Source organism: Rhinoraja longicauda, chromosome 15 (genome assembly GCF_053455715.1).
Source record: "Rhinoraja longicauda isolate Sanriku21f chromosome 15, sRhiLon1.1, whole genome shotgun sequence".
In the NCBI taxonomy this organism is placed as follows: domain Eukaryota; kingdom Metazoa; phylum Chordata; class Chondrichthyes; order Rajiformes; family Arhynchobatidae; genus Rhinoraja; species Rhinoraja longicauda.
Window position 1 is genome coordinate 7,348,224 of NC_135967.1, and position 19,017 is coordinate 7,367,240.

At 44.8% G+C, this 19,017-nt stretch overlaps 1 protein-coding gene across 2 annotated transcripts in view; it reads left to right on the forward strand.

Moving 5' to 3' along the window:
- Window positions 1-19,017, forward strand: part of ar (androgen receptor) — a 151,532-nt gene that overhangs the window by 64,929 nt on the left and 67,586 nt on the right. For both annotated transcript variants that reach the window (XM_078412143.1, XM_078412144.1), the window contains exon 3: window positions 5,592-5,708. In XM_078412143.1, the coding sequence (XP_078268269.1) occupies window positions 5,592-5,708 (117 nt within the window). The remainder of the gene's footprint in view (window positions 1-5,591; window positions 5,709-19,017) is intronic.

Sequence of the window (19,017 nt, forward strand, 5' to 3'; positions counted from 1 at the left end):
TTTCAGCAAAACATTCAACAAGGTTCCACATGGTAGGCTGCTCTGGAAGGTTAGATCACATGGGATCCAATGAGAAATAGCTGAATGTATAGAAAATTGGCTTCATGGAAGGAAGCAGAGCGTGTTGGTGGAAGGTTGTTTCTTAGACTGGAGGCCTGTGACTATCTGTGTACCTCGGGGATCAGTGCTGGGACCATTACTGTTTATTTTCAATATCAATAATTTGGATGACAATGTACATGGCAAGATTAGCAAGTTTGCAGATGATACAAAAGTGGGTGGTATTGCAGATTGGCTTTTATCAGTCAGAGTATTGAGTATAGAAGTTGGAAGGTCATGTAGCAGTTATATAAGACGTTAGTGAAGTATTAAGGTATTGTGTTCAATTCTGGGCGCCATGTAATAGGAAAGATGTTGTCAAGTTGGAAAGGATGCAGAGAAGATTTACAAGGATGTTGCCAGGACTCGAATGCCTGAGCTGTAGGGAAAGCAGGTTAGGAGGATGAGGAGTAATCTTATGGAGGTGTACGAAATCATAAGAGGAATAGATTGGGTGGACACACAGTGTCTCTTGCCCAGAGTGGGGGAATCGAGAACCAAAGGGCATAGGTTTAGGGTGAATGGGGGAAGATCTTAGGGTAACTTTGTAGTTACTTAGTAACTTAGGCGGCACGGTAGCGCAGCGGTAGAGTTGCTGCTTTACAGCGAATGCAGCGCCGGAGACTCAGGTTCGATCCTGACTACGGGTGCTGTACTGTAAGGAGTTTGTACGTTCTCCCCGTGACCTGCATGGGTTTTCTCCGAGATCTTCGGTTTCCTCCCACACTCCAAAGACGTACAGGTATGTAGGTTAATTGGCTGGGTAAATGTAAAAAATTGTCCCTAGTGGGTGTAGGACAGTGTTAATGTACGGGGATCGCTGGGCGGCACGGACTTGGTGGGCCGAAAGGGCCTGTTTCCGGCTGTATATATATGTTATGATATGCAAACGGTGGTGGGTGTATGGAACGAGCTGCAGGCGGAGATAGTTGGGGCAGGGTCTATCGCAAAGTTTAAGAAGCAATTAGACAGGTACATGGATAGGACAGGTATCGAGGGATATGGTCCAAACGCAGGCCAGTGTAGATAGGACATGTTGGTCAGTGTGAGCAAGTTGGACTGAAGGGCCTATTTCCACACCGTGTGACTCAATGTCTCAATTGCTTAATGATAAATACCAGAGAATTAAAAATGACCAGAATAACTTTTTTTCTGAGAGATTTATAGAGTTTCTGATAAATATAAAACCAAATGGTGGACATAGAAACTCATCACGAAAAAATTAGCAAAATCAGATCGTAATTCAATTAATTTGCACAACGATGCAGGATTCATCTTTGCTGTTCTGTTAATAGTGACCCCCTTCTGTTTTACTAATGGCTCCTTACTTTTGTCTCCGTGACGCTTTCTACTCTGCTTCATTCCTCAGTGGTAGCCCTAACTTCCATCTGAATCTAGTGCTGAACTGCACAGACCCTATAGAAGGTTTCAGTTGCAAATAGGTTTGGTTTATTAAGCATTATGATTGGTATTCGGGCAAAAATCTTGCTGTTCAATAGGCCTAACTTTTATCTGTTCACATCAGGAACCAGGCAATTCAGAGCACATTAAATCTGAAATTGATGATTAAAAGAAAACAGAACTGGCTGTTAAAAAGCAGAAAGCTGCTTTGATGTTCCAGTTTTCAGATGACATCCCTCCTTCTCCCCTTTTATTTTTGTGAAGGAATGTGGAGGGGGGGGTATAAATAGGTGCGCATCCAGGTGGAGCAGGGGGGGAGAGCAGGGAGTGTGAATGAGGGAAGAAGCAAGAGGGGAAGGGTTACGTAGTTAACTAAAATTGAAGAATTCAGTTCCATGCAATTGGGTTGTAAACTACCCTAGAGGAATATAAGGTGTTGTTCCTCCAGTTTGCACATGGACTTACTCTGCAATGGAGGAGGACCAGGACAGGTAGGTCAGTATGGGAATGGGAGTTAAAATAGTTAGCAACCAGGAGATCCAGCAGGCCTTGGTGGACCAAGCATGTGTTCGGCAAAACAGTCGCTGTCTACACTTGTTCTTGCCGATGTACAGGAGGCCACGCCAGATGAGGTTAGACGAGGTGCACATGAACTATGTCTGGATGGAGGTGAGGCAGGAGGTTTAGAGACAGATGCTACATCTCCTGCAGTTGAAGGGGGAAAGCACCTGGGGTGAGGGTGGTTTGCACGGGAAACCAAGTAGTAGCGGAAGGTGTGGTCCTTGTGGAAGGAGGAAAGGGATGGGGATGGGAAGTTGTGATTGGTGGGGGGATCATGTTGGAGGGGACAGAAATGATGCAGAATGATGTGTTGGATGCGGAGTGGGGTGGGGTGAAAGATGAGTAACGGGGGAACTCTATCCTTTTTCCACCTGGAAGGATGGGGAGTGAGAACAGAATTACAGGACACAGTGAAGACGTAGGTGAGGAATCCATTAAGTTAAATTATTTAACTTAATTGTGTGGAATAACCTTTTCTCTGAACATAAATTTAGCTACCCGTTCAATTTTGTTTTGCAATTCTGAGAGTGATCTATGACATTCATTCTGTCTTTAAAAAAAAAAAGATCCTTATCCTGACTTGGGGCATTCATAGGTTCCATTTATAATCACCTCCACTACCACTCTTAAGTAGAAGTAGAGCCTTATTTCTGATGTGTGAAGGTTCATAAAGCACTGTGCCTTTCTTTTAGACAAGTTTAGAAAATTTTGATAAAGCAAAGAAAAATATGCTCCTGATTAAGGATTACAAATAAATATATTTGTTCATGATAGGAATATTTATTTTTGTTAGTGACTGACTGAATTCAGATCAATCCATTTTTCCATTTTTCTGAATTCAGAGCAATACATTGCATGTACACTGGTTTAATATTTATTTTCATAGAATTACTATTGGAACACAAAACTGGCTGGAAGTTCAATCAGACTTTTCGACTTGAATTGTAAATAATTCATCAGATGCACTTTACACTATTAGTAATCTACTAGACCAAGTGGACCCGTTGGGCCCAAACCTCTCCTGCATTGATGCAGCACCTTCTCCTCCCCCTCCCCCCTCAACCCCCCTTATCCTCCCTCCCTAGGAGATAGATTTAAACTTTGAAATGTGAATAACTTAAAAAATATAACACTGATTTCAATGAAACCTCTTCCTCGCACCAAAGGGATTACAGTGAGTAAGGTGGGCCTAAAATTATCGCACTATCGTGTACCGTTTTGGCTGTAGTTCAGGAACAAACAAACAAACAAAAGTTTTAGTATATAGATAGATATATAGGCATTGCATTGTCAGCATTTATATTCTCTTCAAGAAATGTGGGAAAGTATAATCTTGTTTCCTAGGTTTTGAATTGTATGTCAATTTGAAATATAATATAATAGTTTTAAAATAAATACTTGTTGAAATGTCACATTCACTTTTGCTACAAAATCAATTTATTATTTACGTCCCAGGTTTAATGCATTTGTGCAATTCCTGCTACAGAGGCAGTGGTTAAGCTTCTGGACTTGCAGCAAGAGCTTCAGACTCATGAATTTGAACCTCACTGACAGCCTGGGAATTTAAATTCAAGTAATTAAGTTAAACAAGAATGGGGGTAGGAAAAATTAGTCTCAGTAAGAGTAACCATAGTATTGTCAGATCGTTGTTCAGCCACATTTAGTTCACCAATATCCACCAGGGAAAGAAATCAGTCATCATTTCTGGTCTTACCTGGCCTACATATCTGCATTCCCACCATCGTAGTTGGCTACTAACGATAATGATAGTCGTCCACATTCCCCGAATGAATTAAAAAAAAAAATCACTCATTAATATGTAAGCCATTGAAATGTCCTGATTTGACATTCTGAATTTCCTTTAGTTTAGTTGTTATTCTCATGCATACTGAGTTACACTGAAAAGCTTGTTCAGCTTGCTATCCAATCAAATTATATTATACATGAGTACAGTCGCACAAATAAAAGAGTGAAACAATTATGAGTAAGATCCTGTTCTGGGGCAGCACATAAAGAGCCGCTATGTTCCTGAGCCATCTTGCAACTTTCAAGTCTCATCTTGGCTGAAGGAGATATGTAATTTCTTCTTTTCTCATTTTAAGGCCTGGAGTCCTGCTGGCACTAGATTGATGATTGATAGCATTAGATAGAGTCTGAAGAAGGGTCTCGACCCGAAATGTCACCCATTCCTTCTCTCCAGAGATGCTGCCTGTCGTCCCGCTGGGTTACTCCAGCATTTTGTGCCTACCATTAGATTGATGATGTCGGGGTCGGCCTGGCAGCTCTAAATTTGCTCGCTCACCCGGTTGCTATTGGACCTCCAGTGGCTGCTTCCATCATCACCACAATGTCCGACCACGATAACCATGCCTCCTGTTGCTCCCTTTGCTTCTCTGCACTGAGATCGCCATGTCCCACTTCCCAAACTGACCATGAAATTTGAGGACTTTTCCGAGAGCATGGGAGATGACCTCAGGGACTGTTCACAGCAACCAACATTTCACTTCACTTTCCACAGCCGACACCGATGCCAGAGGTCAAAGGCTGTTACCAAATTGACCTGTGCCACCTCTTCCCTCACAGTAAATCCTTATACTGGTGCTCAAAGATTATTTTTGAATATTAACATCAATTTGTGTAGCAATCCAGCTCAGATTTAGAATTGCCAAAGCTCCAGGGTTGTTTGCAGACCCCAACGAGTAACAATTAATATGGGCACTACCCTAAACAATGCACACAAACAAAAATCACAAAAAAAAATGATTTTATAACTTTATTTTTGTTTAATTTGGCAATGCTAACGACAGGATTAGTTCATTTGGTGGAGCAAATGGTTTTACATTGAAACCTCCAGGAAAACATCCGTAGGTAGGGTTGGGTGAATCGGGAGTAACAAACAAATAATTAGTATTGTGTCTGAAAAGTACAGAATTTAAATGAAGCAAAATTAGTTAATGTAGTAATAAAGTTTTCATGCATATATGATAATACTTACTTTGGAATTTCTTTGGAAGCCCAATGAGATGAACTTAATTTGAGTGTTGTGTATAAAGATTATAATTATCTATTGATTTTCTTGTTGTCTGTTTAAAAGTAAATATTTGTTTTGCAAGACCGAGATTTCAACTATTTTTCTATCCAAACTGACAGTTTGAAAGAAGTTTGGGTCCATCTTTACCTGTGTTATGAACAACATTTTTTTTTCTTCTTGAGGAATGGGCCAAAATATCATAAATAAATAATATTCTTTCCTGAAGCAAAATATTTAGCCCACCATGCCCATGCCAAACATTTAGAGGGGAAAAGTTAATGTTTCAGGTTGATAACCGAGCAGCAGGACTTCAGCCTGAATCATTAATTGCTTGTCTCTTCACATACAGGTATGCGATGAATTTCCAGCATTTTAATTGCTTTGTTCACCACTGACACCAATTTTTCCTGCCCAGTTGCATCTTAATGTATTTTTATCTCTTGTTCCCAGAGTTGTTGACTTCAATTTAAACTTCTCTATGTGATTATTTCTCTCCTAGGAAAACACAAGTTTCTGTGTGCCAGCAGGAATGATTGCACTATTGATAAAGTACGGAGAAAAAACTGTCCATCATGTCGCCTGAGAAAGTGCTTTGCAGCTGGAATGACGCTTGGAGGTAAGAAGATTCATAATTTAAAATAAAAAGCCTGAGTTTGTTGAGAAATTATAATTAAAGTGAAGACACATTCTCCCATTTCTCACATAATTTTGGCCATAAAGTGTGAGATCTGAACATCTCTTTCATTGCATGTTCCCAAGTTAGAGGCTTCTATATAGATATTGTGACAAATATAAGACAGATGTTCAATATGTCAGATAGCACAGAAACAGGCTGTTCGGTTTAAAATGCAGGATGCAGGGCAACTTGGACAGGTTGTGTGAGTGGGCAGATGCATGGCAGATGCAGATTAATGTGGATAAATGTGAGGTTATCCACTTTGGTGGTAAGAACAGGAAGGCAGATTATTATCTGAATGGTGTCAAGTTAGGAAAAGGGGAAGTACAAAGAGATCTGGGTGTCCTTGTTCATCAGTCACTGAAAGTAAGCATGCAGGTAGTGAAGAAAGCTAATGGCATGTTGGCCTTCATGACAAGAGGAGTTGAGTATAGGAGCAAAGAGGTCCTTTTGCAGTTGTACAGGGCCCTAGTGAGACCACACCTGGAGTACTGTGTGCAGTTTTGGTCTCCAAATTTGAGGAAGGACATTCTTGCTATTGAGGGAGTGCAGCGTAGGTTCACTAGGTTAATTCCCGGAATGACGGGATTGCCGTATGTTGAAAGACTGGAGCGACTGGGCTTGTATACACTGGAATTTAGAAGGATGAGAGGGGATCTTATTGAAACATATAAGATTACTAAGGGATTGGACACGCTAGAGGCAGGAAACATGTTTCTAATGTTGGGGGAGTCCAGAACCAGGGGCCACAGTTTAAGAATAAGTGGTAGGCCATTTAGAACGGAGATGAGGAATAACTTTTTCACTCAGAGTTGTAAATCTGTGGAATTCTCTGCCTCAGAAGGCAGTGGAGGCCAATTCTCTGGATGCTTAATGATAATGGAGTACTGGGAGAGGGCAGGAATGGGGTACTGATTGTGAATGATCAGCCATGATCACATTGAATGGCAGTGCTGGCTCGGGCCGAATGGCCTACTTCAGTACCTTTTGTCTAAAATCCTTCATCTTTCACTTATCTGGATTAAATTCCATCTGCCATTGCTCTCGCTATTTTATCAATTCATCAATATTGTCTTATCTCAGATTATCCTCCTCACTATTAGTCAAACCAACTTTGTGTCATCTGAGAATTTACTAATCATACATCCTACATTCATGTCCAAATTATTACTGTGCTAACAAACAAAAGGGATCCCAGCACTGATTTGTTGTACATCACTCTGCCTCCTATTACCAAGCCAATTTTGGATTCAATTTGCCATCTTGCTCTGGATCCCCTATCCCTCACCTTGCTGAAGTCCATGTAAACTGTCTCAACTACACTCTTCAATTCACTGTGTTACATCTTTGAAAATTATCCTTTGGATTGGTCAAGTAGGATTTTCCCCTAACAAAGCCGTACCATTAGCATATTTATCTAGCTAATGTTAGGCAGAGACTGTCTTCAACAGACAAATCTGAGTGCCACTCCTTCACATTGAACAGTATTATCATCATCAGGCCCATTACCATCAACAACCTGAAGGTCACCATGAACCAAAAATGCTATGGCTATGCTATGGCCTATCAGTGGCGGGTGTACAAAGCCTTTCTACTACCCTCTGGGCTTTCACCAAATATGCACAAGGGCCAATACCTGCTGAGGCTTTACCTGTCCCCGGTGTTGCGAAGGATGGGCCTGGCGCAGATGCCACGCAATGTGCCAGTCAGCTGGACATTGCCGCACCATCTGTCGCTCGTGGAAAGGTTCTTCCGGACCAACACCTTTGATCACAAGTCCATCGGGCAGTGGTCAGCACGGAACGTCCTGCAGGCACTGCAGGGGAATGACTCCATGGATCCTGTGGAGTCTGCCCAGCTTGTCTGGCAAAATGCCTCATCGCCAGAACTCACCAACAAGCACCAAGGCCTGGCTTGGCCGGTGGTGAGGGGAGCCCTCCCAGTCAGATCCTTCCTGCACCGCTGGAGCCTCACTACCAGACCACGCTGCCCTCGGGACGGTTGCTATGGAGAGGAAACGGTTGCCCACCTCTTCACAGAGTGTGGATTTGCCAAGAGAGTCTGGAGAGGTTTGCAGGGGTCCCTGTCACGATTTATTCCGAGCAGCTCCATCACAGAGGATTCTGTGATCTACAGACTGTTCCCAGGGACGCATTCAGAGACTGACATCGAGTGCTGCTGGAAGGTCATCAACTCGGTGAAAGACGCTCTTTGGTCTGCCCGAGCTTTGTTGACCTCCCAGCGGAGCGAGCTGTCCATCGGGGAATGTTGCCGTCTGGCCCGCTACAGACTGCAGGAGTACGTGCTGAGTACGTAGGGAGAGGAGCCAGCGCTGCCGTCGCAACTGCGGCTTGCCTGCAGTCCGTCTGTCTTTTGTGTTTTTTGTTGTTTTTGTATGAATTGTAGTTTTAATATGGTGTAGTGTTTGTATGTTTGGGGGGGAGGGGGTGGGAGGGAACGGGAACTGTAAAAAAAAATCTCTCTCCCGAACGGAGACGCGACCTTTGTTTCTGTGTCGTGTCTCCGTTCCCGTTGCGGCCTACCACCGGCCATGCACCTGGGACCACCTGGGGCCCACGGCCCGGACTCACCACCTGCGGCGCTGACTGCCTGCAGATGCTGCGGGAGCGGCTGCGACTCGTCTCCGGAGGCTCCGGCGCGGGCCGTGTGGACGTCGGAAGCCCGCAGGCCCCTGGGTGGGGGCCGACATCGGGAGCAGCGGCAGAGGCAGCGTGTTCGCCCGCCCCGAATCGCGGGGCTTGGGTCGGCCCGCTGCGGACCTTTCACCGTCCGGCATGGCCTGGAATAGGCTGCGGACCTTTCACCGCCCGGCGCGGCCTGGAATAGGCTGTGGACCATTCACCGCCCAGCGGGCGCTCCAATGTCGGGAGCCCCGACCGCCCCGACGTGGCAAGTTCAACAGCCTAACCTCGGGAGAAGACAGCAGGGAAGAGAAAAGACATTCTGGCCTTCCATCACAGTGAGGAGGGACTGGAGGAGACTCACTGTGATGGATGTTTCTTTTGTTTGGTGTTAGTGTATGATTGTATGTGTTATTGCATTTTTATTGATTATTCTTATTGGTCTTAGTGTTTCAACTGCGGGTAATGTTTCATTTCACTACACATTTATGTGTATGTGACAAATAAACGACTATTGACTGAGGGACGCACTGAAGCTCGGTGCAGCCAAGGCTCTGTGGGGGAGGACCACAGTCTAGGGTCCTTCCGCTGCTGGACATGGGGGGCAAGATGTGGTGGAGACGCCCCTCCAAATAAGGGATTCTGTGTAAATTTGGCAATAAATATCTGCATTGAATGTATAACCTCCGGGAATGTCAGATGGAGTTTCTGAAAAGACAATGTTTTTGTAAATATTTATTACTGGAATAAAGTATTTTTTGATATTAAAAAAAAAACATCCTTCATCACTGGCACACTGTATCAGCATATATCGTCTAGTTTCTCACAAGACTGCTTCAACAATACCACCTAAACAAGTGGATTCTAATGCTGAAGTTGCATGGAATTGCCACCATAATTTCCGCTAACATTTACATATATTATCCTGACTTGTAAATATGTAGTTATGTCTTCATTGTTGATAGATCTAAATCCTGAAATTTCTACCCCAAAAGACTAACTGCAGCAGCTCAGAATGTCATCTTCTTTAGGGCTACTGGGAATAGGCAAGGTATGTGCAGGAATTAAAATGTGCTAGCTTTTGGAAAGGTATGTTATTATTTTTTAATTTATTGGTCAAACGAATGTATGCATGTCCACAACACCAATATTTATGATAATTACTGAGGGGCACTGCTTTTGCCCCTCTATGCTGGATGTGGTAAATGTTAGCCTCGCCAGAGAGCCCGACATTCCAAACATGGACAAAAGATTAGAACTTGGTTGTTCAAAAACCTGATTAACTTTGACAGCCAGGCTTCTGGTCTTGTATCCTTCCAGAAGTTCCAAGCCAGTTTTAAGCCATTGCCTGTTTCCATTACTTCCTACATATTTGTCAGTGAAACCCTCATCCATTACATTTGATTTCACACTTGACTACTTGAATGTTCTACTGGCTGTCCTTATTCCATGCTATCCACAACTTTACACACTTTTTAACTGCCCTTCATACCCATCACCTTTAATTTGCAAACCAATATGGGTACTTGTTTAAGAAAATAACTGCAGATGCTGGTACAAATCGATTTATTCACAAAATGCTGGAGTAACTCAGCAGGTCAGGCAGCATCTCGGGAGAGAAGGAATGGGTGACGTTTCGGGTCGAGACCCTTCTTCAGTCTGAAGAAGGGTCTCGACCCGAAACGTCACCCATTCCTTCTCTCCCGAGATGCTGCCTGACCTGCTGAGTTACTCCAGCATTTTGTGAATAAATGGGTACTTGTTTCCCAAATCTGATTCTTATTCTTTAATATACCCCTTTGGCTTTGCCCCATTAAAATTGCAGTGATCTGAATGCCTTCATTCCTCACTATCTCAATCTAAAGCCCCTTGTGCTGTTGCAATTTATCCAATTACAATTCATGGCCACATTCTGTGGAATGCATACTGATAAGTTCAGCTTATTCCCATTAAGTTTTTATGTTTGACAATTATTTTTATAACTTTGCATATCTGCTTTGATTTCTTGTTGCCTTTTATCCTGTGCAATACTGTAGCAGGTGTTATTTTCCCTTCAACTATAAATACAAATTGCTTTTCTTAATAGATTCTACTGAGATCAGTAATTAGGCGTTGAATGCCATGGGGCAAGCAGATATTGGGAAAAGTACTTCATGCAATTTTTCCCCCCATTCACTCTCTGCTTTTCACTGTCTCAGTTGGTCACTGTTCTGCAGTTGGAAGAGCCTTTCCAGCAGTCAAAACCTCAACATGACCATAAAATCCATTGTTTTATATGGAAGGAGAATAAGAAAAGATCAGTAATGAAACAAATGTTTTTTGTTTAACTTCAAAGAAAGCTTCCTAGAAATACCAAAGAACCACAGGTATAGAGTGATTGAGGAGCTCAAAAAAAATAGTATCAGTGAAAAGTATGAGGAAATAGTAAAGGCTGTGAAAATCCAAAATTCTACAGGATGTGATGTCCTGAATCCTTGCGTTTAGATGAAGATGGCTATTGTCGATGTGTTGGCCATTATTTTTACAATGTGTAATTCATAAATGGTCCTCATGGGTTGAGAAATATCTATTATTTACGAATGAAATCAGAAAGAAACCATGGACCAGTTAGCCGACCATCAGTAGAAGGAGAAATGCTGGAATGTATTAAATAAATAGTAAAAGTGCACTTAACAATAATAAAATTAAGCAAAGTCAATGTCCTTGCACACAAATCACAGAAAGCTAGCACGCAGATAGCAGTTAGATAGGCAAATTATATGCTCATTTTTATTAAGAGTTTTTGAATGTAAGAGTAGTGGAATTTAGTTTTTTAGAGTCACTGTGGAAACAGGCCCTTCAGCCCACCTAGTCCACCGATAACCCATACACTAGTTCTATGTTATCCTATACACTAGGGGCAATTTACAGAAGCCATTTAACCTACAAACCTGCATGTGTTTGGAATGTGGGAGGGAACCCACACGGCCACAGGGAGAACATACAAAGTCCATACAGACAGCACCCAGTAGTCGGGATAGAAACCCAGTCTTTGGGACTGTGCTTCAGTTACATGTGGCCCAAATGAATTGCATCTAGAGTATAGTATACACGTCTCTAAGAATATATTGGTTATAGAGGGAGTAGGATAGAGATTTACAAAATTCATAGCTGGACTGGTTCATAGAACAGTACAGCCCAGGAACAGGCCCTTTGGCCCATAATATTTGTGTCGAGCATGATACCAAACTGAACTAATCTCCTCTGCCTACATGTGATCCATATCTGTCCATTTCCTGCTTATTTACGAGCGTATCTAAAAAAACTCATTAACGTCACTAAAGTATCTGCTTCCACCGCCATCCATGGCATTCGCTGTGTGGAAAAAAATTCTCCCCCACTGACCATAAAGGTATGTCCTTCCGTATTTGACAGTTCCACTGTGGGAAAATAGTTTCTGACTGTTTACCCTATCTATGCTGCTCATAATTTTAGAAACCTCTATCAGATCTCCCCACATCCTCTGACACTAGAGGAAAAAAATCCAGCTTTGTGCAACCTCTCCTGGTAGCTAATACTCTCTAATTCAGGAAGAGCCCTTGCCAACCCCCTACATCTTTCCTGCAATTCTGCAATCAGAATGGCACCTAATGCTCCAAATAGGGCCAACCTAAAGTTTTATAAAGTTGCAATATGACTTCATAAAACTTATCATTTATGCCCCAACCGATGAAGGCAAGCATACCATATGTTGCCTTATCACTCTATCCACTTGCATTGCTACTTTTGGGGAACTATGCACTTGGTCCCAAGATCCTTCCATTCATCAATGCTGTTGATCATTCAAAATGATCAATACATTTGACCACTCAAAATGCAACATCTCACACTTTCTCATAATAAACTCCATCTATCTTTTCCCAGATCTATATCTGCTGTACCTTTGACAGCCTTCTTCACTGTCTGCAATTTCACCCCTACTTTTGGTTTTCTATGAGTAAGCCAGTTTTGACTCCAAAGTGCGAAGCAGCCATGGATCCCATGCATCTTAATCTGCTTGATAAGTCTAGCATAAGGGACTTATGAAATGTCTTACTAAAATATACATGGACAGCAACCACTGCCCTACCCTCATCAACTACCTTTGTTACCTCTTCAAAAAATACCCAGTCAAGTTTGTATGACATATCCTGCCTTGGACAAAGCACATTGAATTTCCTTAATTAGAAACATTAAAAAATAGGTGCAGGAGTAGGCCATTCAGCCCTTCGAGCCAGCACTGCAATTCAATATCATCATGGCTGATCATCTAAAATCAGTACCCTGTTCCTGCTTTTTCCCCGTATCCCTTGATTCCGTTAGCCCTAAGAGCTAAATCTAACTCTCTTGAAAACATCCAGTGAATTTGCCTCCACTGCCGTTTGTGGCATAGAATTCCACAGATTTACAACTCTCTGGCTGATAACGTTTTTCCTCATCTCAGTCCTAAATGGCCTACCCCTTATTTGTAAACTGTGACCCCTAGTTCTAGACTCCCCCAACATCAGGAACATTTTTCCTGCATCTAGCCTGTCCAATCCTTTAAGAATTTTATTTGTTTCTATAAGATCTCCTCTCATCCTTCTAAATTCCAGTGAATACAAGCCCAGTCGACCCATTCTTTCATCATATATCAGTCCCGCCATCCCGGGAATTAACCTGGTGAACCTACGCTGTATTCCCTCAATAGCGATAATGTCCTTTCTCAAATTAGGAGACCAAAATTGCAAACTCACACTGATGCGGTCGCACCAGGGCCCTGACCAACTGCAGTAGGACCTACTTGCACCTAAACTCAAATCCTCTCACAATGAAGGCCAACATGCCATTACCTTTCTTCACTGCCTGCTGTACCTCCATGCTTACTTTCAGTGACTGATGTACAAGGTTTCTTTGCACCTCCGCTTTTCCTAATCTGACACTCATTCAGATAATTGCCTTCCTGTTCTTGCCACCAACCTCCACATTATACTGCACCTGCCATGCATCTGTCCACTCACCCAACCTATCCAAGTCACCCTGCAACCTCATAGCATCCTCCTCGCAGCTCACTCTGCCACCCAGCTTTGTGTCATCCGCAAACATGGAGATGTTACATTTAATTCCCTCGTCTTAATCGTTAATATATATTGTAAATACCTGGGATCCTAGCACCGAGCCTTGCAGCACCCCATTAGTCACTGTTTGCCATTCTGAAAAGGTCCCGTTAATTCCTACTTTTTGCTTCCTGTCTGCCAACCAGTTCCCTATCCATGTCAATACCATGTGCTCTAATTTTGCAAACTAATCTCTTGTGTGGGACCTTGTTAAAGGCTTCTTTACTTCCAACTGTGAGTAAATGTTAAGAATCCTCTCCAATAGCTTACCTACCAATGACTTAAAGCTCACTAACTGACAATTTTCTGGATTATCTCCACTTCCCTTCTTTAACATTGCAACAACATTGTCCCCTCTCCAATCCTCTGGGACCTCAACTGTGAGAATTCAAAGATCGTCATCAAGGCCCCCACAATGTCCTCTTGCCTCTCTCAATAACCTTGGATAGATCCAATCAGGTACTGACTGGGGACTTGTTTACCTTCAAACTCTTCATGAGACTCAACCCTTTTACCCTTGCATATATATTAATATACCATGCACTGGGCTTATCCTCCATGTCCTTCTTAGTGAACAAGTGGATTCAGGCTGGTGTACTGAATCTCTAATATGTTTGCAGTAGCACATAAACTGCAGAGTTTGCTAATTTAGCTACAGTGTGATTTATAGATTAACAAAATATTGCAACGATTTCAGACATCTGATTTTATCATGCAGTCCTGTTGTGTTTCAAATTTATTTTTGGATTGTGTGGGGGTTTTGAAATGTCAGGAGGAAATAGGAGTAGAGGTGTGACAGCAGCGATGAACACTTTTAATCACAGGAGAAACTTGAACAGAGCTGATAAAATAGAATGTGAAACTGAAAGATGAGTAAAAAATCAGTGGAGGAATCTCAACCTCGAAGTGGGTTTTGTTATGAGTGAGATTGAGGAGTTAGGTTAAACCTGCAAAAATAGTTGGTGGGTTGGAACTCTACCCCCAGCCCACAGACATGCTGACTTAATCCAAGCACATTATTTGGCAATCAGTATCTCTTCCCTTCACTCCCTTCCCCCCCCATTCTCCTGGGTTGAAAATTTATGAAAATATGTTAGATTGTGGCGGTACCCGAGGATTAGGCCACTCCCTGGATCATCCCCCTCGGCACGGGTTGGACAGGGCTGGGTAAGGAACTAGTGCTATGGGGCTTGCGGCGCAAGCCTTTCAGCGGCTTATGGACTGCGTGTGTCGTGGCCTGGACTTTGTTTACGTTTACCTCAATGACATTTTGGTGGCAAGCCACTTGAGACAGGAGCAGGCTACCCATCCCCGCCAGCTATGCCAGCGCCTCAGCAATCATGGGCTGGCCATCAACATCACCAAATGCCATTTCGGGGTGACGTCCTTCAATTTCCTAGGCCCCCACGTGACTCCGCATGGGGCGCTGCCGCTCCCGGACAAGGTGGACACGGTGCACCAGTTTCCACGCCCGTGAGGGGCCTCCAGGAATTCTTTGGGGTGGTGGCCTTTTACCACCAATTTGTGCCGTCTGCAGCCCGGATCATGCACCCGCTGTTCCACCTCATGGCGGGCAAGCGCAAGGAGGTTGAATGGACTGACGATGCGGTGGCGGCGTTCCAACTCGCCAAGGAAGCCCTGCCTACGGCCACGATGCCCGTGCACCCACGGGCGGATGCACCAACCAGCCTGACGGTCGACGCTTCGGATGTGGCGGTTGGAGCGGTGCTAGAATAGCAGATTGATGGGTGTTGGAAGCCTCTTGCTTTCTTCAGCAGGCACCTCAGCGGCGCGCAGTGGAACTACAGTGCCTTTGACCACGACCTCCTTGCCCTTTACCTCGCAGTCCACCACTTCCGCTACTTCCTCAAGGGGCAAACCTTCACCGCGTACACTGACCACAAGCCCCTCACCTTTGTGTTCGCCAAGGTGTCCGACCCGTGGTCAGCTCGCCAGCAGCGGCAGTTAGCTTTCGTCTCAGAGTACACTACCTCCATCCGTGTCATGGGGGGCAAAGACAACAGACTGTCCGACGCCTTGTCTCGACCCGCGGTCCACGCCGTGCTGCAAGTGGCCGGTGGCATCGACTACTCAGCCCTGGCGGAGGCCCAGCTGACAATGAGATGTCCACCTATCGCACCGCTGTTTTGGGCCTGCGGTTGGAGGACGTTCTCTGTGTCACTGGGGGCGCAACGCTGCTGTGCGATGTATCCACCGGGCAGCCGCGCCCCATCGTTCCCGTTGCCTGGCAGAGTATTCGAGGTGCACCACAGGCTGGCCCACCCTTCCATTCGGGCGACGACGATCCTCGTGGCTTCCCGTTTCATGTGGCAAGGGTTACGTAAACAGGTTAGGCATTGGGTGCGTACCTGCATCCCGTGCCAAACTGCAAAAGTACAGCGGCATGTGCGAGCGCCGCTCCAGGAGTTCATCGTCCCTCGCCAGCAGTTCGACCACATCCACGTGGACATCGTGGGGCAGCTGCCGCCTTCTCGGAGCTTCACCCACCTCCTGACCATGGTCGACCGTTTCACGCGGTGGCCGGAAGTTGTTCCACTGCCAGACACTTCTGCCCATGCCTTGGCGGCACACTGGAATGCCAGATTTGGAGTGCCGCTCGACATTGCGTCCGACCGGGGGCCGCAGTTCAACTCCGAACTGTGGTCGGCCATGGCTCACCTACTTGAGTTAACCTGCACCGCCCCCCACGGCGTACCATCCACAGGCGAACGGCCTGGTGGAGCGCTTCCACCGCCAGCTCAAGGCTGCCCTGAAGGCCCGGCTCGTTGACCCTGACTGGGTCGATGCGTTGCCGTGGGTTTTACTGGGCGTTCGCACTGCGCCCAAAGAGGACTTGGCCACCTCCTCGGCTGAATTGGTGTATGGGGCCCCGCTGACAGTGCCCAGTGAGTTTATTCCATCAGCCCAGGGTCACGCGGAACAGCCATCGGCCACCCTGCAACACCTTCGGTGGGCAAGCTTGCACCAGTGCCGCCGTCTCGCCTCGGTTCGGCTGCACGTCCCTTCTGGTCTGCAGGACTGTCCGATTGTTTCCCTGTGCCGGGATGCACACCAGACGCTCCTTCAGCGTCTGTATGAAGGACCGTTCAAGGTGCTCGAGCGTGGCTCTGCCACCTTCGCTTTGGAGATGGGGGGTCGTCCTGAGACGGTCTCTATTGCGCAGCTGAACCCGGCGCACGTGGACATTAGCCAGCCGGTCCTACTGGCGCGGCCTCGCCCTCGAGGTCGTCCTGCATCCCGGCCCTTACCCACAGCGTCCCCGTAGCTTTCTTCGCCTGGCAGTGTGGTTCCGGTTCCAGCGACCGCCGTGGTGCGCACATGGGCTGGCCGTCTCATACGTCCCCCTGTCTGTTTCATGCCTCCGGTTCTTTGGGGGGGGTGGGTCCTGTGGCGGTACCCGGGGATTATGCCACTCCCTGGATCATCCCCCTCCCTGGATCATCCCCCTCGGCACGGGTTGAACAGGGGAAGGAACTAGTGCTACGGGGTTTGCCTGAAGGAGCTAGAGAGATAACTCGTGCTTGAGACTGAAGAGAGTGTGGATGTTCTGTTGCTGCATTAAAATTACTGTTAATACCTACCTGGCGTCTTGCCTGATTCCTACTGCGTCCAGACCCACTACAAGATGATATTTTGAATGAGAAACACCTTTCGGTATAGTTTTGAAATTTAACCTATGATGCAAGGATTTCCGTGCCACCTGAAGTACTCAAGAGCATTAGTAAGAAATGAGGAGTTGTTCAAGTGATCTCAAATAAATACTGCAGCTTCAAATCATTCTTTGTGATATTGCTATTTATTTTTCTTTTGTTTAAATTATATCTTAACGCATATTTATATGGAAATTGAAGAACCTTCAGTCCCCTTTGGCTCACCTATCTGGATGGATTGTGTAAATAATTTATAGAATTGCTTATGTGACCATGAATGTAAAATCTATGTAAATAAAAACTTTTGATATTGGAACAGATCATTTGGATTCTCAATCCTCTAGAATCACCATTCAACAAGGTCGTGGCTGATCTTACCTGAAATTGCCTGAAAGGACAATTTCTTGTCCTTTCCCTATAACCCATGTTTCCTTTAGTATCCCGAAATCTTGTGAATCTATTTTGAATGCAATCAGTGATTACGCCTCCGCAGTACTGAATAGAGCATGCCAGAGATTCTCCATGCTCTGCATAAATAAAGTTCTACCCCTTGTTTTGATGTTGTGACTCATGGTTCTCGATTCAGCAGGGGGAAGCACGCTCCATATCAAGCCTTCTAAGAATTTGTATGTTTCACCTTCAAAGTTCTAGAGAATTAAAGTCTGGCCTACTCTACCTCCTATCATCTAATAAAGCTGCCATCCCAGGAACCAATATGGTAAATCTCCAATGCAAGTATATACTTTTGTTAGCAATGGAGAACAGAATTGTGCGTGCGTCTTCAGGTGTGGTTGTAGGAGCAAAAAGGAAGGCTATGCATCCTTGCGATTACGTCAATTGTAGGAACAAAATGGAAAGGCTACGCGGAGTTGATGTTTGAAGTAACAGGCGATTTATTGAAACTGGTGCGAGCCAGGAGACCAGTCAAAGCTGATCTGTCAAATGTGACTTTTTAAAATATTCTCGGATGACAAGATTACACAGAGACTTGATTAACAATAAAACCAGGTCTTAACTGCAGAATGGAACTCAGCCCAATTAGGCCACAAACAGAATGAGATGATTATCCACAAGTCTAAATTCATTAACAGTAGATCCAAATTTATGTTACAATGATAGGGGCATGCATAATCAATGATATTCCTGCTAGACTCCGTCCACGGCCTCTGGTCACCACATTAGCACAATCCACATCCCCATTTACTAACCATTAGCCATCACTATTGTTTACCCGGCAACAGGGGTCTTATCAAGAACCTATGTGATTTTAGTAAAATTTATCACTTATACCCAATTATAGCAAAGATACTGGAGTACAGAGCACTTGGTTTGAGGTGAAATATTAGAAATGAGCTGCAAAGGTGAAGTTAAGCATTTGGGCTTTAGGGCTTTTGAAAATTGAATCTGGACTGCCTTAGACATTACACCTTTAACTCACAAGACACGAGTTACGTAAACAGGTTGGGCATTGGGTGCGCACCTGCATCCCGTGCCAAATTGCCAAAGTACAGCGGCATGTGCGAACGCCGCTCCAGGAGTTCATCGTCCCTCGCCAGCAGTTCGACCACATTCACGTGGACATCGTGGGGCCGCTTTCTCAGGGCTTCACCCACCTCCTGACCATGGTCGACCGTTTCATGCGGTGGCCGGAAGCAGTTCCACTGCCAGACACTTCTGCCACTATTTTTATAAATACCATTCATTAAATAGTGTTGCATTTAGCAGAATACAATAGTTTAAAAGACATCAGAAAGTTATCCATATGACATAGATTCAAACTGGACAGTTCTTGTCTGATCAATATCCTCTTCTTAGGGGAGGT